At 55.4% G+C, this 2,480-nt stretch overlaps 1 protein-coding gene across 1 annotated transcript; it reads right to left on the bottom strand.

Annotated features, from left to right (window-relative positions):
- Positions 1-64: 64 nt before the first annotated feature.
- On the bottom strand, positions 65-1,575 carry LOC103808082 (chromosome unknown open reading frame, human C1orf43; the record flags this gene model as incomplete). The annotated part of the gene is made up of 4 exons (XM_009080846.1): positions 1,480-1,575; positions 1,155-1,263; positions 463-516; positions 65-231 (listed from the first exon to the last, which is right to left on the bottom strand). Coding segments are annotated over exons 1-4 (393 nt in total), but the record flags the coding sequence as incomplete, so codon positions are not given.
- Between the last annotated feature and the right edge of the window lie 905 nt (positions 1,576-2,480).

The following is a 2,480-nucleotide window of genomic DNA, read 5'->3' as shown; positions in this document are numbered from 1 at the left end:
CACACTGCCACAGGAACACAGCCAGGCAGGAGCACAGGACACCCCATGCCCCAGCAGCACTCACCCCGGTGCCGTAGCGAGCGCTCTCGTACCCATCCAGCAAAGTGTCGATCAAGGCTTTGCGGATGCCTTTGAAGGAGGTGCTGGAATTCCTCAGCTCCAGCAGGTAGGCACAGAAGTTCTTCCCTATTAGAGATTTTGGGTACCTGCCCTCTGCATGGAATGGGATCTCTGGAAAAGGGCACAACACAACTGGCTGAGGGATAGGTGGAAATGCTTGTGCTCACCCCCAGGTCAGGAGCTGCTGGATGGATAAACTCCTTCCATGCCCACTGCCTCTTTTTGCCAGCTGCCAACTCTCTGGGTGGAGGAAGTGACTGCTATTCCCCAGTGAGCACCTGGAGCCTCACCACGAGGCTGCTGGCACCCTCATCTCCTCCACTCAAGGTGTCTCTCCCTTACCTGATGTCCTGATTGCATCCAGTGCCTTCATCCTGTACAGGTAGTTATAGCAGCCTGGGAAAGGGAAAGCACAAACTGAGAGCTCTGCAAACCTTGGAGTGAGGTGGGGAAAGGAACACAGGAGCACAGACACCATCTCCCAGGCAACTAGTGACTACATGAGAGGACATAGTCTCAAGCAGTGCCAAGGGAGGCTTAGGTTGGACATTAGAAAGAATTTCTTCATGGAAAGGGTGGTTAGACACTGGAACGCACTGTCCAGGGAGGTGGCAGAGTCACCATCCCTGGAGGTGTTTGAGGAGAGACACTTAGCGCCACGGCCTAGTTGACATGGTGGTGTTAGGCCATGGGTTGGACTTAATGATCTCAGAGGTCTTCACCTTCACAGAAAGGGTGATTAGACCCTGGAAGGAGCTGCCCAGGGAGGTGGTGAAGTCCCCAACCCTGGAGGTGTTTAACGAGAGCCACTTAGTGCCATGTCTAGCTGACATGGTCATAGGTTGGACTTGATGATCTCAGAGGTCATAGGTTGGACTGGGTGACCTCAGAAGGCTTTTCCAACATGATTGTTTCTGTGTTCTCATGTGACAGGACACCAACAGAAGCAGCCAAAGGTACAATTTGGCCCCAAGGGAACAACAAGCATGGGATGGTCTCTCTGAGAGCCTCACCCAAGGCAAAGTGGATAGTACCTTGTGTCTCCAGCTGCAGCAGCCTCCCATCATCCTCAGCCAGCAGTTGTGGTTCATACTTGATGTCCTGCACCCTGGACAGCCGAATGTCGATCTCCTCCTTCAGATCCTGCACAGCAGGGAAAACACAACACATTTACAGAGTTCTCACTCCGTTTGTGGGATCACATGCATGAGAACAGGCCTGAGACAAACTGCTCCCTCCCCACAGCCTGTCCCCACTGTGAGGTGGCAGCTCCGAGGCTGGAGCAGCCCCTCTGGGCACAAATGGGTCTGTGGGCACTGGGAATGGGGGGCACATCCCCCCCTGGGGCTGAGCACCCACCTTGGGCGCGTGCTGTCCCACGGGCACGTGTGGGCCGCGGCGAGACTTCATGGCGAAGCGCATGATCTGGCGTTTCACGAAAATGAAGAGCAGCACAAACACCTGGGGGGCACAGCGGGGTGGGGGTCACAGCCAGCCTGCACCCACCCCTCCCTTCCCAGCCCCATCAACCCCAGTGGGGCACCAGTGCAGCCCACTGGGAGCCACACAGACACCCACACTGGTCCCACGCACCTCTTAGCCGCCACAGAGCCTCCCACCCACATCCTGGAGCATCCCATGGGTGCTCCAGCCCAGCACATGAGGGTCTGAGCCAGCTCTGAGAGGGTTCCCCACGGACACCCCGGGACGTGTCTCACTGGAGCCTTATGGAACCTCACAGACATCCCAGAACATGCCCCACTGGAGCTTTATGGAGTCTTTGGGGCTGATCTCATGGGACACCCACAGACACCCCGGGATCAGCCCCATAGAAACCCCAGCACGTGTCCTACTGGAGCTTTATGGAGTCTTTGGGGCTGATCTCATGGGACACCCACAGACACCCCGGGATCAGCCCCACAGAAACCCCAGCACGTGTCCCACTGGAGCTTTGCAGAGCCCTCAGGCCTGAGCCCCCAGGAGCTCCATGGACACCCCAGGATTAGCTTCACAGGGACCCCATGGACACTCTGATTTGTGTCTCCCTGGAGCCTTATGGAACCCATGGGAGCCTCACAGACACCCTGGGACAGGTCCCACAGGACACCCCAGGATCAGCCTCACAGGGACCCCACAGACACCCTAAGACTTGTCTCACTAAAGCTTACACCTTCCCCATTCCCAACTCCACTCTCCGTGGTGACTGTGGGGAAATACACAGTCAAGGAAAAAAACCAACCAGAAATAGCATGTAATAGCAAAAACTAGGGAAAAATTAGATCAAATTGGTAAGATTTTATGTAGTTATGTAAGTTACAGATGTGCAGTAGAGTAAGAATAGTTAACGGATGAGTTATGGA

Source organism: Acanthisitta chloris, unplaced genomic scaffold, assembly GCF_000695815.1.
Source record: "Acanthisitta chloris isolate BGI_N310 unplaced genomic scaffold, ASM69581v1 scaffold27278, whole genome shotgun sequence".
Classification (NCBI taxonomy): Eukaryota; Metazoa; Chordata; class Aves; order Passeriformes; family Acanthisittidae; genus Acanthisitta; species Acanthisitta chloris.
This window is presented reverse-complemented; position numbering and strand designations above follow the sequence as displayed.